Raw genomic sequence first — 18,220 nt, 5'->3', positions numbered from 1 at the left:
GTTGTCTCTCCGAGGATGCCGGAGAGACTGACGGCTCACGTCAACAAAACCCTGAGTCACCCGCTAGAGCACAAGCCCGCGGATCCCGATGACATTTTTTTTAAAAACACACACAGCTTACGAATTTTTGTCTGTCTACGTCTTCCCTTTACGCCTTTGAAAGCGGGGTTACGGTCGCCTCGTGAGGAAGGCAGAAGAACCCTTTCTCCTCGTATAAAAATCCAGTTACATGGTTTTTTGTTTGTTTGTTTGTTTTTTCTGAGAAAAACAAGATGGGCACTGGTGAAAGTATCCAGTCCCCGGAAGATTACCGACCACCTCGCAACACCCGATGGGCTAACGTGTCCGTCCTTAGGCAAATTCTACACCGGTTAGTTTTCAACCACACTCATCAAGTAGGTTCATCGCCCATTTCTCAGAAAACCGCTAATGGACTCGTTCACGATGAGGAGTACATGATATTTCACTTCTAGAATAAATACATCACAAAGACATCTCAAGCAGTGACGGGATCCGCGGGGCCAGGCTGGACCAAACACAAAGAGCAACTTACATTTTCCCAGATAATAGAGGCTTTTCCATTTGAATCACCCCAAGAATTTTCTTCTTCTCTTTTCTTTCTTTCTTTTTTTTAACAAGCAAGCACATGATCTTGAATGTTTGCCAAACCTTCGCTCCTTCTACCTCACCAGTAAACACTGCCCACATGGCCGTGAGCCGCGGTGTTTCCCTAATTTCCACCACACTTCCTTATTTAGGTGCCTCAGCCTGTCTCTCTGTCTGCCTGTGGACCCGTTAGTCTGTGTATGAAGCAGTTTACTAAGACATCCTAAAGTAAAAAAGACAGAATACCACTTCCATAGAGGCTGGGTTGTTCTGGAGGGAATGGGATGTATCTTGGGAGAAAGTTATTCATCAGCACACAAAGGACCACAGACACAGAGCATACTCTGTTCTTTCTTGATAATATTTACACACATTTCTACCAACCAATTAAATGGTGACCTTGGAGAAGACGTCTGACCTCCCTCGGCCTCTGTGCTCACAACCTTAAAGGAGTTACAGGATACTCATGGTTCCCAGCCCTTCTCCCTCACTCAAAGCGTCCTTGTATTTTCTTCTGATTGTGTCCACACTGCGTGGAAAGACTTTTAACATATTTGGTTGGAGGGCAGGGCGGAGCAGGATTTTATCAAGCATAATCCACAGTTGGCTTTGCTGAAATGAAATCAGCTAGAGGAACAGGAGTCTTGTGGGTGCAGACAACGAGGAAGGGAGACTGGAAACCCCCAGAACAGAAGAGCGACCAACAACCAGCAACAACTCGAGAATCCACAGACACAATGACAGCCACCAAAGTCCTATCCAATTCTAAGTGCTTCTCACCGCCAGGTGTTAAAACTGGTTTAAAACAATTAGGGGGCTTTCCTTCCATGCCCTTCCTGCCTGACTGCCAGCATTGTACTCCAGATGGATAAATGCCCCGAGGAAAGAAGAGAGAAATTAAGTAACTATCACCCAAGTGAAATCAAAAACAAAATGTTACCTTGAAAGTTGCGCTGAGGCTGGTCTACATAAAACCCGAATGTAACGATTGCTGGGAGCTTCCAAAGCACAGCCGGGGGTGTAGGACTTGGAGACAACCTGACCTCATGTAAACAGCACTGGCTGGGGATCAGGTGCTCCCAGGCAGAACCCAAGACAATGCTGGTCCATCAGAACCCTTCCACGGTTCACCTTGTGGCTCAGGGAACCTTTGGGTGAGTCCCCCGGCCTCTCGAAGCTGCACATTCTGCATTCCCAAGAAGTGGCCCAGCCCACGTCACTGGGTTATGAAATACCATGTGGTAATATAGGTAAGAAAATGTCTCCACGCTATGAAGCGAAGAAAAACACTTTCTGGATTTTACACAATTCTTTTGACCTAAAAGGGGATGGGGCACGCATTAATCTTTCGGTATTGATCACGACAACGGATACATTTTCAATTTAGCATCTCCAACCCCAGCTGCCTTCTTTCAAATTCATTCATTGTCCATCAGTTTTGGTATTGTTACACGTAATTTGGAGCCAAAAGATGATCTGATTTAAGTAACTCCTTTTAAATCTGCATAGAGGGAGCTCGGTATCACGTTCGTAAGTATTAAAGATTATGCGTTAATACCATGTAAAAGCATAAATCATTCTCAGCTAAACATGGAACCTAAGGTAACAATTAAAATCACATAATATAACGGAATCTGCCATAATCCCCATTTTTAGCCATTGAAAACACTGAAATTTAATACTAGACTCTAACAATCCACTCAAGCGTTTATATCACTACCATATGGATGGATCAAAGCAGCAGTAAGATTATAATTATACTTCAGGTTATAAAGTTTTAACACGATTAGAGTACTCGTCACTCTTCAGCAGTTGAATCTCAATTAAAAAAAAATTCACACCAAGCCTCTTGGAACATGACTACATGAGAAATGGACACCCCCCCAATATTTACTTCTGGAAAATTTGATACTCCTTACAATAAATACTAAGAAGCCCGCGAGTATTTACAAAGTGCTACACATGTGGTCATTTATCTTGAAAGTATATGATGTACCACAGTATCTGACCAGATATTGCAAATTTCAGTAAAAACACAATAAGGAAGGAGTGTTTTTTAAATCTTGTCTGTGGGCACGAATATCACGTGTGGCACAAGAAAACAGGGCCACATGTGAAGGCACACTTACCCCATCAAGTTTCACAATGTCCCTGCGCACGTAAAAGCAACCTCGTGCCAATTTTATAATTTTCTAGTCCAAGAAATCGGAACCGCTGACCAGACTGTATTTTATCTCTGGTAAACACGCAGCCTTGAAATTTTAGCCCAATTCCATCTCAGCGTCCACATGCGATGAATTCAATCAAGCAGCAAAAGCACCACGCACAGAAGGGTCCTGTGTCATCCACACTCACGAAGCAAGATGCCAGCATACAACATGCAGTTCAGCTGCCTCTCCTCAAACTTCCCTCTGAGCCTCTCGTTTCAGTGCAGTCAACACACACGTCTCTGGGGCTCTCTAGAAAGAACTCAAATCGTCACTAGCAATTACCGACCGAAGCATTTCCCTTCAACGGTTGTCAGAAGAGAACCCACCACTGAACCCGGTCTCCACCGATCTACCGTGAACAATTACTAACAAAACAAAACAAAACAAAACCAAGAACACTGCAATCTTGAAGGTCGCATTTGGGTGAATAAAACGAACACGGAGTCTCCCCTTTTAGATTTGGCTGGTGCTGTTTTCACAAAACCCACCACCTGATCAATAAACATGCTTGTTTGTAACCGATCACTTTGGAGGTTCAGAACACTTTGTTTTCATTTGCTCATTAAAATGCCAACGTGACAACGCCTTGCTCAGTTTGTCCAGAAATATGCATTCTATTCATGTCTGCAGGAGAGAAAATCTACAGAGAATTCCCCTATTATTCGTGGACTTGCTCAAGACCTGGCTTCGGGGCCCGTGTTATTTCCCTCTGAGTTTTTCCCCCACTCTACTTGGCAGGGCAGATAAAAGAGTAAAGTTACATTTTCCCTTAAGTTTCTGAGGTGAGACAGGATGACTGGATTCTGCGCTAGCCCCAAAACCAAAACAACAACAACAACAAAACCCTCTCTACTTGCCAAATCTGATACCCTAGTTATAACTAGCTCCTGGAACTACCCTTCTACAGAAAACACATTAGTGGGAATTCTAACAGAAAGCCCACTTTGCCCATGCTGTGACTAAAACTGCTGAAGTTCTCCTCTTCAGAAAAAGAGACACAGATTCACTTGATACAGAGAACTCTAAAGAAAACAGCACGTTAGTTCTCTATTAAAATTCCTCTTCAGGAGGCACGGGCCCGGAGAAGAGGAAACGAATCAAACACTGGAGGTGTTCCTACGGTGTCTGACGACCAAACGAATCCAAAGCACACAGCAGTGGACACCCTAACTGAATCAACCGGAAAACTGAAGCCCCAGGCCCAGCACTGGATTCAGCAGCCGCAAGTTGACGGGATCTGTGTTTCTTTTGATACATCCCGCGCGAAGAGCCCACACTATCAATTAAAACACTGTAGGTTCATTCTAGTTCTCGATTTCCATGGTGACAGTATGTCTTGGTATGTAAACAAGTCATAGAAAGAAGGTAATCAAAAGTACGGTCTTCATGGAGTTTCAGCAGGAGGATGCTATTTTCCTCAGTTGTTATTCTGCGATGTAATTTAAAACGCCACTCCATTGCAATTGATAATTATCTGCGAACAAAATCTCAAGTTAAATAAAGAGGGCGAAAACGTGGTTCTTGGAGACTGGAGTGGAACCGGCAGTCAAGCAGAAAAGGCATGCAATTCTTAAAAAGGTATTTGCTCCATTTTCAGAGGACTAGGAGTTGTTGTTTGTTGTTGTTTTTTTAAGAACACTCATTGACAAAAGTGAGTTTCCTATAAATACTCATGGTTTCAAGGTAGTACCAACAACATCATTGGATTTACCAGCACCATCCTTTGGAAGAGCATTTTAACTGTTCCTGATTTTTATGATCTCCTGGACCTCCTAGGGGCCAAGGACACAGGAGGGAGAGGGCTGTAATTGCCCCATTTTACAGACAGAGAAAGTGAGAACCAGGGATTAAATGGTTTCCCTCTGTCACACAATGACTCATTAAGATCAGCAACCAGAAACCTGGTTTCCTGATTCCTGGTTTAATGTTCCACATACTATGCTTCCTTCTACGAAGTACTATTTTCGTAAAGGTTTCTCTTTCAATAAAGGAAATAGAACAAGTCATGTGACTTTCATTCACGAAAGCCTGTGTGTTTTCATAAGCACCTTGGCTGTCTGTTCCTGGGAACAGGGCAGGAGCGGTGCTCCTTATTATCTTATTTCGACAAGAGCTGGCCGACCGAAGCAGGGAAAGCACGCCCGACAGAAAAATAAAGGGCATGTGGTCAAGCAATCTCACTGGAGTGCTAAAAATATTCAAGTTCTTTGTTTTAAGACTTCAACAGGCAATCTTTTTAAACATAAATTGGGACTGTACTATACCTTTGGAAACCTTCCTCTTACCCCCAACTTCTCTGACCCTAGAACATGAATATATGGTCCTTATATCAAACAAAATTTAAACGGCAGATGCTTTCAGTGGTCATTCTTGTCTAATCTGCCTTACTCGTACATAAAAACCAATTTTAGAACAAAAATCCCACTAAAGAGGAACACTAAGACAGCACCTTTCGTAATGCACACCAATCTATCATCATAGCACAAAAATGTATAAAATGAATTTTTACATGCTGTTGTAAAGCATAGATTCAGTATTACATTTCCAGGTCCCAAACAACAACACTCTGACAGATTGGTTAGACTTTCCTGCACATACACACACAAAACACGCAGTAAGTACCCTCCCTTGCTCCCTAGTGAGACGCAGAATTTAGAGTTCAGTTTTTACTTGCTCTGGATCAATACACAACGATTGTATTATACATGCTATTATTATGTGTTAATGCAGAACATGCACACATGCACACACACACACCCGAGAGTGCATTAACTGTGTCTTTGGTTCTAGCACTATAATCCCCCCATCCCGGATTCTATGGTAAACAACTACCAAAGGCTGGCTGCAGGAACCTTACGTCTTTGTTACCACTCATGCAAATGCCAACCCCTATGCAAATGACCCCAGACTATTCTGCTCTGGCATAATTAACGACGTGTCTCCATGTGGAGCTCCAGGAACTCGGCAGGGACACACACACCACTTCCCAGAGCCCGGCCAGCTCATGCGATGACCCAGGAGCTCTTTTCCCACTTCATCTTCAAAGAAATGCTTTCCAAGTCCTCCTGCTATAAATCATTCTCCCAAAGGACGCTTATCTCCCATGAACTTCGTATTTATGAGCACCATGCACAAAATTTCTACAGCCACACGTGAGTTAAATAACAGTGGACGTTCACCTGGAGTTTCTAAACGTTTCCCTCCTGGCTCTGCAGACCACAGTTCAGGTTCCACGTGAATTAAGCCCACATCCTTGTCTTTCCTAGCCTCTTGTTCTCTGTGTCAAAGGAGCTTACTAGAAATCCATTTATCATGGGGTGCTCCTCACAGACCGGTTTTGGCACAATGGGTCAACTGCAGCTCTCGATTTTGCTTAAAAATAGTCCTTTTCCTTCTTAAAAGGGTGTTGACCACAGTGCTCACAGAGACTCTGGAAAACCAGCAACCAAATAGGATCTCATCTTTGCTCAGCCACTCCGGGGCATCTGAACTGCGGTTCTGGCTTCAGTCCTGAATCCTATAGGTTGAAAGGAATTTTATACTGGTGGGAACACAGAAGAAGCTAAAATCAGGTCTCTGGCTCGACTTATCTCCCGCAGTTTAAAATGTTCCCGAGTCTGGAAAGGGCATTATATCATACATGAATCACGTTTCTGAATGTATCTCCTTTATCAGAAAGGCCTTGAATCCTTTTCAGCTTGCAGACACAAACCCCCTGCTCACTCCTGCTTCTGCAGAAGCCTGCTCCGGGGCCCTCCAACTCCAGGCCGGGTTTTGGCCGCCTACTTCACCCAAAGCAGTAAAAGGTGTTAGGTTCTCAGGCTGCTTCTCTGATGAGAATCAGATTTCAGCAAAGTGTGCTTTCGTGTTCACTAAGGCACAGACCCATTTGGGCACACGACAATAACTTTTGTGTGTTTGTCTCTTTTTTCCACTCAATTCCGGTCACGCTGGTGTGTTTCTATGGTCTGGGTCCTAGACTTCACTCGTCCTCCAACTTCAGGGCACAGTAACAATTTTTCAGAAGTACCTGGACCGCCTAACTGAACCGCGAACAGAGTGACCTTTAGTTGAGAGTCGTCGTCGACGGGGCACAGTCTGACAAGTTCCAACTGATTTAATTCCACGCTCAAGCACCATATTCCTGACAATTCTCTAGGACTCTTTCCACCTTTCATTCTATGGTTTTAACAAAAAAGTAAAGAGCTCTTCCTTTTATATTAGAACAGGCTATTTACTCCGTAGCCGTGCTGTTAAATCCCACGGACTACAGGTCCCAGGCATGTTACAAGCCTTATGGCGGACTTAGCGTTCAGCCAGTCTGTGTACTTTACCGACAAAAGGTGTACGGGTTCCCAAGCCACCTCGACCATCACCCTGGATCCGCTGCAGACTGCTGACCTTAGGCCAGCATCTACCAAACACCACTCTCACGGCTTTCGGTTCCCGGGTTCCCACACAGCTTCCACCTTCCTAGCAGCAACCTCCCTGCCCCACAGAAAGATCCATAACTAGAAACTTGTGAATTGAACATTCACCCCCTCTGCCCCCAGCCCAACCTACACCACCAGCGGCAGAGCAAACACACCGCTCTCTCCTCATGGATATTTAATGGACTGTGAACAACACCACGGGACACCAGGCTATCAGACTTGAAAACACCAGTGCTGTTGTCTCCCGCCTGTTTTCTCTAAAGCACTGATGCTGAAGCCCGACTGCACGGTAACATCCCTTGGGCAAACTCTGAGAACTGGTGCCTGGGCTCTGCCCACTGGGTGCTTTGCTTGAGTGTGCCCTGGGTGAGGCCCATTCCTTGAACCTCTTCAGGTGAGTCGAACACGGGACAGAGTTCTCAAAGGACGCCCCCCCCCCCCCCACACACACACAGCATCCCCCCAACAGCATCCGCATAGCCTGGGAATTTCTTAAAAATGCACATTCTAAGCCACACCCTAGACCTGCTGCATCAGAATCTCTGGGGCTTGACACGGCCCAGCCCTCCAGGTTTCTGGCAAACACTGACCAGGTGACTCCTGGGCAGGCTCAAGTTTGAGCACCACTGCTTTGGTGTGGTATTTAAACACTGTCACCGCTGCAGACCCTCAGGAGAAAGAGAGTCTCCCTTAAGGAAAAGCCCTGCAGTTTACTTGTAAAACTGAAACAGTTAACTAACTGATCCCTGTTGCAGCCACCAAAATGGATGCTCATTTTCCAAATGACTTTCAGACTTGTTTTTGTAAACTCTGAGGCTCAGCAGAAATCAGGGGGGACCTGGTTTCAGGAAAACAAAGAGAAAGGTGAGGGAGCAGTCAGGACTCCAGGTCAAGAACCGCCAGCGGGCACTCTGGGGGGGGGGGCCTAAACCGGGGGGGGGGAGGGGGGGGCAGGACTGGCCCTGCCCTGTGAAGGAGGAGAAGAGAGGCAGTGGGAAAAGAACAAGGGGGCGGGGCCCAAACAACGAATCCCAGCCTCCTGGGTGTGAAGCTGCACATTCAACTCAAAGACCACTGGGCCGCTATGGCTGTTTGGCAAAGAAGGAACCCGGGGGAGCCAAGAGGAAAGCAAAACAAGGCGGCTTGTCCAGTATTTTGGTGCTTGTGTCCAGGTACCAAAGGAGCGGATGGTGGTGAAGCCAGAGCGGCCCTCTCCCCGGCCATCCCACCCTGCCTCCCGCCGACCATCCGCAAGATTCCAAGGGCCTCACCTTTCACAATGGTGGCCTCCTTCAGGTGATGCGACAAGAAGTCAATGCTGGCATAGGTGTTGGCGGAGGGCAGGGCGCCAGGGCCAGGCCCCCCGCACACCCCACCGGTGCTGCTGCCCCCCACCGCGCTGAGGAGACCCCCCAGGCTCCGGGTCCGGCCCCAGGCGCTCTTGTCTCCCGGCTGCGGATGCGGAAGCTGCTGCGGGCCGGGTGACAGCCCAGGTTCGTCCCTCACGTCGATGGCGATGTAGTTGAGGCCGTTCTGGAAGCCGGCAGAGGTCTCCCTGCGCATCGGAGAGCCGCTGCCCCCGGGGCACCCGACCAAGCCCCCTGGCTGACTCGGTAGCCACGGCCGCGCCTGCTGGGGGGGCGGTGGCTGCAGCTGGCGGGGGGACGTGGGGCGCTCGTCGCCCCCAGCCAGGCCGCCGCCACCGGCCCCTTCGCTGCTTTTCCTGAGAGAGACGTTTTCCACGGAGGCCGAGTTATGGCGCTTCGGGTTGTGGGCGAAGGACGGGGACACGGGGGTCACAGTGGTGGTCGAGGAGAAGGTCTCGGAGCTGTGGCGGCGGCGGCCCCCCTGCGGGTCTGCACGGATGACCTTGGCCCCCCGGTGCGGGTCCGGGGGCTGGCTGGCCTGCAGGAAGGCCTCCACTCCCGACACTTGATCCCTGAGACTCAGCCTCTTGACGCCGGACGTGGGGCTGGTCACGCGGGCACCTTCCGGCTTCGGGGGGGCGGCGATGGGTTGCGGCGGGGTGGCAGCCACGCCGAAGGCCATCTCGGTGTAGTCACCATTGTCCCCAGTCTCCGAGGATGACGAGGAGGCAGCGCTGGGGCCCTGGGCGGTGGGGGCGGGGGGCAGGCGGTACAGCTCGCCTGGAGGGGGCGGAGGCAGCGGCTGCTGCTGCAGGGCGGAGGCGGGCGCCACAGGGCGCGGGGGCAGCGGCGGGTAGGGGGAGGAGGCCTCGGGGGACAGGAGGGCGTCCAGCGAGCCCACGGGGTCCCCGCCCTGGGGGCCCGGCTTGGGTGACTTGGGCGAGCTGAAGTCGAGGTTCATGTAGTCGGACAGCGGGGAGCGCTGTCGGCTGTCGCCGCTCGTGCCCGGGGTGCCCGAGCCCAGGGAGGAGGCCGGGCTGCTGGCGGACAGCAGCGAGGACGACGAGGCGGCCGAGGCCAGCAGCGGGGGTGCGGGAGGCGACAGGCGAGCTCCCGCGTCGCCGAAGTCAATGTTGATGTACTCACCGGGGCTCTTGGGCTCGGGTGGCAGCGGGTACTCGTGCATGCTGGGCAGGGTCTGAAGCCCCTCCAAGGACAGGCGTGTGGGCCGCACGGCCCGGCAGCGCTGGTTCAGGAAGCCCTCTGGGCGGCCGCCAACGCTGCCACTTGGCCTGCCAGGCGAAGGCACTGCTGGGTGAGGAGGCTGGGCGTGGCCGCCACCACCGCAGCCGCTGGACGGCGCGGTCCCTGGGCTGGCCGGCGGCTCCAGCCTCTCCTCTTCCAGGATGCGCCCCACTGGAGAGCTCATGAGCACATACTGGTCATTGTTGTCCCCGTTGCAGGTGTAGGGAGCCTTGTAGGAGCGGGGCAGGGAGCTGTGGCAATAGCCGGGCACTCCCCTGAGCGTCTCCCCGCTGCCATGCAAGGCGGCGGAGAAGAAGTCGGGAGGGGTCCCGGAGGCGCCTGCGTCGCTGGGGGACATGTTGAGGTAGTCCCCGTTGGGCAGCAGCTTGCTGTCTGCGTTCTCCATGGACAGCTTGGAGCCACACCACATACGCATGTACCCGCTGTCCTCGGGGGAGCTCTCCGCCGGGGAGCTCGCCTTGTAGCTGCCCCCGCTGGCCGGGAAGGCCCTGCCGGCCGCGGGCGTGGACACCGGCGCTCCCGCGGGGGGCAAGGCCGCAGCGGCAGCCCGAGGCTGCAGGATCTGCTTTGGGGCGGACACGCTGGTGGGGCTCATAGGCATGTAGTCGTCACTCCTACAGCTGCCACTCCCACCCCCCGTGAGGGCCGCGCCGGGGGTCATGGGCATGTAGCCGTCGTCCGTGCCCAGGTTACTGCTGGAGCTCCTGTGGGAGCCGATCTCGACGTCCCCGTAGTCCTCGGGGTAGGGGTGGTAGGCCGCTTTGGGAGACGAGGCGGGGCAGGACGGGCAGAGGCGGCCGGAGCTGCCAGAGAAGGAGACCCGCATCAGGGTGTATTCGTCTAGGGACGCAGAGGAGGGCTGGGGCACGGGACGCTGCCGGGCAGGTGTGGTCAGGGAGTACGTCCGCTTCCTCAGGCCTCTGTCCCCGTCCTGGGCCCCGTCCCCGGAGACTCTGCGGTAGGGGCGGCCACAGTGGCTCAGGGGCCGGTCCATGGTCATGTACCCGTACAGCTCGCCCCCGCTGCCGTCCCGGGCCGGGGGCGTCTCGGCAATGGACTCGGGCGTGTTGCTCCGGTGGCTGCAGAAGGCTCTCAGGTCCCCAGGGCTGGAGCCGTACTCGTCCAGAGACATGAAGCCGGGGTCGCTGGGGGACCCCGAGGCCGAGGCGCTGCCGCTGGAGGGCCGCTGGCTCGCGGGCTGGTGCAGGGGGTGCTGCAGGTGCGGGTGCGGGCCCGGAGGCGGCGGGTAGGAGCCGGAGCCGTGCCCGCTGCTGGACGACAGGCTGCTAGGGCTGGTGGCTGCTGGGGGCGAGTGCGCCACGGGCATGGACATGGAGCGGCTGTGTTGCAGGGCGCCCCCTGCCGGCGCCAGCGCCACCTTGCCCGCGCGGCCGCCGCAGCCGCCGCCGCCGCCGCTCAGGGTGTGTGAGCGGCTCAGGGGCGTTCGCACCGGTCCGGGGCTCAGGGGACTCCCGGCCACCGACACGGGCCTGCCGCCCGCCGCCCCGGCCCCCGCCGCCGCCGCGCCGCCGTCGCCCTCGCTGGCCGTGCGCACCCGGCACGAGCTGCACTTGGCTGCCGGCGGGGTGGCGGCCAGGCTGTCGGTGCGCGAGCGGCGCACCAGGCCCGTCTGGCTGGGGGGCAGGTTGACCAGGTGGTGGTGGCGGCGCGCGCCGGGGACGCTGATGGGGTGTGTGGAGGACGAGCCCGACGACTGGCTCTTGCTGCGCGGCCGGAACTCGAAGAGCTCCTTGAGCGCCTTCATGGCCTCCAAGATGGTCTCGTGGATGTTCTGAGCCACCACCGAGTCGTCGGCCTGCATCCACAGCTCACCTGGGCCCGTGACGGCCGACCGGCCCACCTCGATGAAGAAGAAGCTGTCCGAGTGGCCGCAGCGGCGAATGTTCATGAGCTGCAGCGTCACCGACGGCTGCTCACAGTTAAGTTTCACAAAGCCGATGGTGCGCGCCGACAGGCACAAGCGGTACACGCCCGTCAGGTTCCTGCTCTGGCCCAGGCCCTTGGGCTTCAGGTTCACCTGCCACACCTCGCGGTAGGCGGCCGAGGCGGGCGCCACCAGCCCGTAGCTGTCATCGGCGGCGGCGGCGCCGGCCGAGCCGCCCAGGGCGCCGGGCAGGGAGGCGCTGCAGGACGCGGCGGTGGCGGCGGCGGGGGGCGCGTCGCCGGCGCCCGCGCGGCCCTCGCTGACCAGGTCGGTGAGCGCGCGGTACCAGCCCTCCTGCTCCTGCTCGTTCTCGGCCGCCACGGCGAAGTACTCGTCCTTGGTGTAGAGCGCGATCAGGTACTTGTGCTTGGCGTCGGCGCGCTTGTTGATATTCAGGCAGCAGTCGAGCGCGATGACCCGCTTCGGGGCGCCCGCCTTGCTCCGCCACTTCTTCTCGCTCTCGTAGTACTCGAGCCGCGGCGGCTGCGGCGCCGGCCCCCCGCCCGCCGCCGCCGCCTCGTCGCCGGGCCCGCGCAGCACGAAGAAGCGCTTGTGGCCGTGCTTCTGCTTGCGCAGGTAGCCGCACTTGCGCACGCTGTGGTTGTTGTTGTTGTTGTTGTTGTTGAGGTTGGGGCCGTCGCCACCCGCCGGCCCGGGGGGCCCGTGCAGCGGCGGGCTCGCCATCGCCGGCGTCTCAGGCCGCGCCGCCCGGCCCGCCGTGGAGGAGCCGCGGGACAGCGGAGGGGGCGCGGGCGGGGGCGGCTCCCTCCCCGCCCCCCCACCCTACCCCCCTGCTCGCCCGCCCGAGCCCGCGTCCCTCGGGCCCAGGAGGTGGGGAAGGTCGGGGGAGGCCCGCGGGGGCCGGCACCGCGCGGTGGCGCAGCGCCCTCCGCGCTCCCGGGCCCCAGAGGATGCCCGGAGCGGGCGGTGGCCGCCCCCTGGCCCGGCTCCCCGCGGCCGCTTGCCTCCCGGGCTCTCGGGCGGCGCCTGGGGACTCGCTGGCTGGGCCGGGAGTCGGGGTCCCCGAGCCGCGGGGCCGAGCTTAAGGCGCGCGCGGCCGCACCGGTCCCGCCGCCGCGCCGCGCTCCGGGGTGCCGGGGTGCGCCCGGGCACTCGGGGTCCGCGCCGCCACCCGGGCTGCTGCTGCTGCTGCTGCTGCCGCCGCCGCCGCCGCTGCCAACGGCGACCCGGGATCGTCGCGGTCCCCGCCGCACAGCGAGTAACACATCGCGCACCGAGTGACTGAACTAAGAGCAAAACAACATGTGACTCGGCGTGACGCAGGCACACACGGCGCGGCCGCCCCGCCCCGCCGCCCGCATTGGCGCCGCGCCCCCCGACGGACGGCCGGCGCGGCCAATGGGCGCGGGCCGCGGGGGGGCGGGCCGCGCGCCCCCGCCCCGCCCCCCTTTCTCCCCGGGCTGCGTTTCCCGCCGTCCCCTCCCCCTCCCGCGGAGGCCAGGGCCCGGGCGGGGTGGGGGCTGGCCCCGGCCTCATTAATCAGAGGCTCGTTGTGGATGCCGGCGGAGGAGATGCCACCCAGGGCGGGAAAAGGGGCGCGCACGAGGGGCGGGGGCCGGCCGCCGCGCGGAGGGCCTTCCCTCCCGCCTTTGACTCAATTAATTGGGCTCGCAGCTTCCGCCGGGGAGGAGACCGGGGGAGGGGACACTGCAGGGGGCGGGGGGCCGGTGGAGATCAAGGGCCGAGACCGCCGAGCCGGGGGCCGGGCGCCGGCGAGGGGGGCGGCAGCACCCTTCCCTCGGGCCCCGCGTCGCCCTGCTGCCGTTCCACTCGCGGGGCAAGAAGGGGCAATGAGCTTGGCCGCCCTCTCGTAACCCCCTCCCACCCACACGCACGCTTGGGCGAGCGGATCTGGCGCCCAAACTCCGGGTGGGCGCGCGCCCGCCCCGCCGCGGCGGGCTTGCGCCTGGGTGGTTCCCGGGTGCCCGGCCCGCGCCCTGTTTACGAGCATCACATTAGTCACCGGTGAGCGCCGGATCGATAGCAGCTCGGTGCCCTTTCCTGGAAGGAGGGGAGGGGCGCGGCGCCCCCTCCCTCCCCGCCGCCCCCGATCCGGGGCGCGCTCGCCTCGGGCGGCTCCCAGGGTCCCACCCGCTCGGGGGCGCCCTTCCCCCGCACCCAGGTCGTGGGCTCTTCCGGGGCGTCATCAGCGCCATTCACTTGTCAGGTTCTCGGGAAGTTGAAATCGTCTGTTTGGGATGGAACCAGAGAAACAGAAGGAGGACGAGCGGGCGTACAAAAAAGCAGTTTCCATAGTGCCGGAAAGAGGGTGGGCTCCAGCGAGAAAACAGCCCGCAGCCCGGGTGCCCGCGGCGGGTGCCCGCCTCCCACCAGACCCTCCGGGCCCCGCGCGCGTTGGCGCGGACGGCGGTGGGCGGCTCCAGACCTGCGCGCCCTTCGCCAGCAGTCGCTGCCGTTGAAGATGCCCTTGAAGAAGTGCTTCCGATATCCCCGTCTCCATGGCTTTTGTGACGGCTTTTGTGACTTTCAAAGTCGATTGCAAATAAGAACCCACGTGGTCGCGTCTCCCAAATGTCACAGTGGGGGCAGCTGGTGAGGATGTGTGTCCCAGAGTTCAGACCGCAGCCGGCTCCGGGTCTCGCAGGGACTGAGAAGGCTAACAAAACAGGCCCTTGTCTGTTTTCTTTCTTTAATTCGTGTGTCTTCATGAGATAATTGGAAACAATAACGTTGGTTATTTTTTATAAAGTCCTGGAAGTTTGCCTTGGAATGCCCTCTATAGTTTATAAGAGTCTTTATTTCAAATTCAATGAAGTCTTAAGTCTAAGGAAAATGTAGGTTTTGAAACGGTGATAAATATGTTAACATACTTGTAGGCATGTGACTTAAAGATCCTGCTAGTTAATGTTATGTGCCCCAAAAAACAGCGTTTTTACTCTTTAGCACGTACACCGTTATGATTCTCGATGAGTCGCATAAATTTGGGAAGAATAATCGGTGAGGCATATATCATAGGAGGGTTTGATATATAAAAAGTATATTTAAAGTCCATCTTCCATTTTCAGTCATGCTTTAAAAAATAGTACCTGTGGGAATGTCGTTTCACGTGTGTGCCTGCATGCATGTGTGTGTCGTGTGTGTGCACCCGTTGGGCGCACCTTCGTGAACACGGTAGTCCGGCTTCCTGTTCCTTTCAGATCTTGTTGTCCTTCCTCCGTTAGCAAATGTTGCCTAGCAATAGGTCTACTGGGAAAGGAGGGATGAAGGAATTCTTATCTGGGAGTGGAAGGGGAATGTGGCCCAGTTTTACTGGCTTTGTGATGATTTCCGCCTCCCCACAGGAAGGGTCTGAATGGGTCTGCCTGTGTGTTCAGGAACCCTAACTAGCAGACGGGGACGTGGCACAACCTCTAACTCAGCCTAACGGGATACTGAGCTCCACTGAGCTCCTCGAAAAAAGTACTTCTTGCAATTGTTCCATTCTTTCCTTTTTGGTTGTGGCTTTTCGTACAAAATTGCAAACTAATTGTCATTCTGAAGTCCTAGAACCTCGAAATACAAGTGTGGGAGGTACAATTTCCATTCTCATTAAGAAGTCAGCCCATGAAACCAACAGTAAGGAACTCTGTCATTAGAGGTATCCCTGCCTTCCTCCCTTCCCATTGCCAAATAAGCGCTTTATTTATTTAAAGCTTGTTCGACACCTTGTGATTTTCCAACTGTTCCCCCATACTTTTTCAGCAAAAGTCAGCTAATAACATCTGCCAAGCTGCTCTCCACGCATGGTCTGTTGCCAACAAGCAGCCTGGATGAAAGTTTTTCTCAGGGTCCAAGACCTTCCCTTGGAAGTTCTCTTTGGTTTTACGGATAACTAACTGGCCGTATCTTTTAGCAAGGAGTGTTTTTCTGTTTGCCTGTTTTGCTTTCTTTACATAAAATCGTACACGAGGACTCTTTTATTAAAACAAAAAGTCCTTACTGGAATAATTTAATTACCTATTATAAAGCAGTCAATTTCATAAAAATGTAGACGTTAAAAACGCACCACAAATACACAACGCAAATAATAGTAAGCATCATTAATTCTCTTCTCTGTTTCCTGTAACAAAGGCACACTTAAGGAGGAGAAAAGTAGGTAACGTTTTAGTGCTTGTGAGTTTTTTTTTCTTTTTAATTCTTAACCCTGTGTAGCTGTTTGACAGTATTTTCTATCTAGATGAACTGTATCTAAAAACTAACTGAGCAGATAGTTAAGTGGCATACTATACGACCAGTTAGAATAGCTTCAGTTTAAAATGTCCTTTTAAATTTAAAAGGACAATTTAATTTAAAATGTGCTTTATGAGGAAAAAAATAAAATAAAGTAAAATAAAATAAAATGTGCTTTAGAAGGTGTAGATTTTAAGTTCAGAGGCTTATGTCAGAGGACATGTTCAGTCTTTTTAAAAAGTAGAGCATTTCATCACATTTTGCCGTATTAAATAATGTGGTTCAGTAGCTCATTTAATAAATTTCTCTTTCTCTGATGAATGAACCAGGAAGAGACAGACTTTTCCCCATCTAGAATTCATAAGGGGACTTCCTGCACTTTCAAAGCTGGTTGTTTTTTTTTTTTTTTTTTTTTCACAAATATATTTGCTAATATGTTTCAACTGAAATTTCACAAGAATTTTGTAACATGCTAATTCTGTGCAACAGAATGATTTACAAGAGAGAATGTAACTGCTGTTTGGATACCTTACTACCTGTGCATGACTTTTCAAATATCTAAAGCACCAGGGGCGCCTGGGTGGCGCAGTCGGTTAAGCGTCCGACTTCAGCCAGGTCACGATCTCGCGGTCCGTGAGTTCGAGCCCCGCGTCAGGCTCTGGGCTGATGGCTCGGAGCCTGGAGCCTGTTTCCGATTCTGTGTCTCCCTCTCTCTCTGCCCCTCCCCCGTTCATGCTCTGTCTCTTTCTGTCCCAAAAATAAATAAAAAACGTTGAAAAAAATTAAAAAAAAAAAAAAAAATATCTAAAGCACCAAGATTTAATAGATTGTATTGGTTCCTTGGACATTGTGAAAGTTTCCACTTTAGTATTTATTTTGCTCATCGTAAGTACTTGTGTATCTCAATTTGTGTCTTTCTGAAATATTCACTGGGGAGAAGGGGTTTTCTCAAATAAATGACTATTTCATGTACACGTAGGGTGAAGCAAACTACTATAACTTTAAACATGAGAATTCTTCTGGAAAATGTATGCAGTGAAACAAAACTCCTTGGAGAAAATCCTCATGTAGTAGCACAGCTAAGCCAATACTCACAACATTTTCATTTTAAATATGTTGAAGAAATGTATAAACCAGCAATTACAAAGTGACTATGGTTAGTAACTTAACATTTTTATTAATTCACCTCTGGATTTTGTGGTGTTTGAATTTTGAGACTATATTTCTAAATTCAAAACAAAACAGACCTTCCCCCCACAGACTTTCCATGATAGAAATTAAAATTTTACATGAATGACTGCCTAACATTACTGAAGCGTAAAACAAACAAAAACAAACCAAAAGCGTTTCTTCTTAGAATAACCCTCTTGGGATGCTTGGCCTTATAACAAAACTCACGTTTTGCACGACCAGATTGGTGCCCTGGGTAGGTATTGGCTGTCAGCGTTCTAGCTGCTGGGTTAAAACGTTGCTTGGTTGGTGTTACTGTGGTTTTCTGTCAGAGCAAAGCAAAATTGTCTGCCTCTCAATGTGTTGATCACAAGCAGATGACATTAAAAAGAGTCTCTAAAATGACACAGCTATATTTTCCAGAAGGGAGGGGGCATGAGCGGTGAGGAGAGCCATGTGTCCTTGAACAGAGCAAATGTTAGGGAGGAAAGATCAGCCCGTGTTCATTGATCCCACTGTTTGCTCTAGGAGCGAGCTTTCGCCCTGTTTGTAAACTGCTGCGGGGGTGGGGGGGTGGTGAGCAGGACACAAGCCACCCTGCTCTTTGCCAGCTGCTCCGGCGTTTTGTGGAACTGGATTGTAGTCACAAACCTTCCCCTTTGCTGCAGCTCACGTGCTGTCCCAGGCTTGCCTTTGAGTCTGTTTTCTAGAGTTGTTTTGAAATCCAACCTAAAGATAACAGCGAAATGTGACCCGTTCTTGTGAAGAGTGCCACCACCCGGCCGTGCTTCTTCCTAAGGCAGAACAGGCTTTTTTGCAAGACGCTGCAGCCAAGGAGGTGGCCGAAAGTTGGTTACAACCTAACCTACCTTACACTTGCTGTGCACAAATCTCTAAATAGGTGGGTAGAAGCAGTTTGGGATAAAACTGACAATGAGCGACTCGGGGCACAATCAGAGGACAAATGAAAGGACACATTCAGTTTAAAAGCTTATTTTTTATGATTGGGTAAGTATCAAGCTAATATGTTCA

General features: G+C 53.3%; 1 protein-coding gene across 1 annotated transcript in view; it reads right to left on the bottom strand.

Moving 5' to 3' along the window:
- The window catches only part of IRS2 (insulin receptor substrate 2), a 31,462-nt gene extending 18,951 nt beyond the window's left edge, over positions 1–12,511 (bottom strand). Inside the window, exon 1 of the mRNA XM_058742913.1 lies at positions 8,521–12,511. Coding sequence (XP_058598896.1) covers positions 8,521–12,511 — 3,991 coding nt within the window. The remainder of the gene's footprint in view (positions 1–8,520) is intronic.
- Between the last annotated feature and the right edge of the window lie 5,709 nt (positions 12,512–18,220).

This window comes from Neofelis nebulosa, chromosome 1 (genome assembly GCF_028018385.1).
Source record: "Neofelis nebulosa isolate mNeoNeb1 chromosome 1, mNeoNeb1.pri, whole genome shotgun sequence".
Classification (NCBI taxonomy): domain Eukaryota; kingdom Metazoa; phylum Chordata; class Mammalia; order Carnivora; family Felidae; genus Neofelis; species Neofelis nebulosa.
The sequence above is the reverse complement of the archived record's forward strand: the minus strand, read 5'-3'. Positions and strand labels throughout refer to the sequence as shown.